We start from the raw sequence: 1,720 nt of genomic DNA on the forward strand, positions 1-1,720 counted from the left end.
TATATACCACAAGGGGCAGCACAAGCTTTTTATCTAAGACTCTACAAAGTAGATGAAAGCACAGATAAAGCTACTTATGCCTTCTTACTTTGGAGTGTTCAGGCCAGAAAGTGGTAAGCTCAGGCTATGTGAAAGAATGAGGAAACCCACAGTTTGGGTTAATTAGTGGCACTATTATGTGCTTTGCTTTTGCAAGTCATCTGGGTATCATATCTGGAGGATAACATTTCACAGTGGGTCCAAAGACTGCCTTAACATCTAGTTAGTTAATGTCTGAGAAATTCCTGATACCATTCCTGAACGAAAGACTATGCGGTTTCGCAAACATGGCTCTTTCTTCCAACCATGACTAGGAATGAAAAGTAAAAGAACCACTTGTCAAACTCAAGTGACCTTGATTGCCCTTCCCGGCTCGGCAGTCTCCCAGGCTTGCTTCATGGCTCGGATTTCATCTGCTCGTTCTGTATCTTTTTTCACTTCAAATAAGTCTGCTTCACTGTGTTCAGTGACCAACCTCAAAATCCAGTAGGGCTTATTTGGATCTTCTTGTTGAGAGTGAACAGTAGACATCTGATAAAATAAAAACCTTTGGGTCAGATGCTTTCTTCTTTTCAAAAGGTCTAGATTTAACCGTATGATCCATAATTTACCTATTAAATATTTACCCAAGAGAAATGAAAATATACTCACAAAAAGACCTAGATAAGAACATTCATTAGAGTGTTATTCATAATAGCCAAAAATACAAAATAAAAAGAAAAAAGAAAAAAGAAAAAAAAGAAAGAAAAGAAACGATATAAATGTCTATCAGTTGATGAATGGCTAAACAAATTGTAATATGTTCATATGATCTACTACTACTTAACATTAAAATAAACTAATAATGTACATCACAATGTGGCTGAATCTCACAGATAAACATTGTATTGAGATAAAGAGGTCGAGCACAAAAGAGTACACTTTTTGTATGATTCATTTGTATGACTTTCCAGAACAGGCAAAACTTGTGGGGGTAAAGTATGAGGATGACAGAATCTGCTGCAAAGAAGTTTGAGGAAATTTTTAAGTTTATGAAAACTGTCTATAATCTATATTTTGATAAAGACATGGGTTATGTGATGAATGCACTTATCAAAACTCATTGAATTATACATTTAAGATGTTGCATTTCACTCTATGCAAAATTTCCCTAAAAACAGTAAACAAAAAAGAAAAATTCTAGATTACAGTTAGCCTCACTTATAGCATCTCTTCACAAAAATAAGGGCAAGAATAGTCGATCATTTCCAAGTCTGGATATTTTTTTCACTTGATATACATTCATTATGAAAGTTAACAACATGTTGATGTCTCATAAGATCACTTTCATGGACCTTAGATTGGGAGCACATTGACATAGAACTTGAAATTGTCTTGTAAGTGAGGCTCATTGGTGTTAATCTGAGAGGGAGAGAGGTTTGAATCTGATGTGGTTTCTAAGCACTTTTGATAAGACTAAGATGTCAATTATCTTTAATGCAGGTGGGGAAGCAGGGATTGAGAGGGATATGCAGTAAAGTTTTCACGGGCAGTTTAGTTTTAAAGTTACAAAAAAAACAAACAAAAAAAACAACAAAAAACCCCTCCTTTCTCTCTATAATATTCCCCTAATATTCTGATAACTTATATCTCACAATTGGAAATTCTTTTATTTCTTCCTTTTAAAACACAGTACATAAGC

General features: G+C 34.4%; 1 protein-coding gene across 1 annotated transcript in view; it reads right to left on the reverse strand.

Annotated features, from left to right (window-relative positions):
- ADGB (androglobin) overlaps positions 1 to 1,720 on the reverse strand; it is a 154,175-nt gene that overhangs the window by 20,001 nt on the left and 132,454 nt on the right. The window contains 1 exon segment of the mRNA XM_023528329.1: positions 394 to 570. Coding sequence (XP_023384097.1) covers positions 394 to 570 — 177 coding nt within the window.

This window comes from Pteropus vampyrus, unplaced genomic scaffold (assembly GCF_000151845.1).
Source record: "Pteropus vampyrus isolate Shadow unplaced genomic scaffold, Pvam_2.0 Scaffold24, whole genome shotgun sequence".
NCBI lineage: Eukaryota > Metazoa > Chordata > Mammalia > Chiroptera > Pteropodidae > Pteropus > Pteropus vampyrus.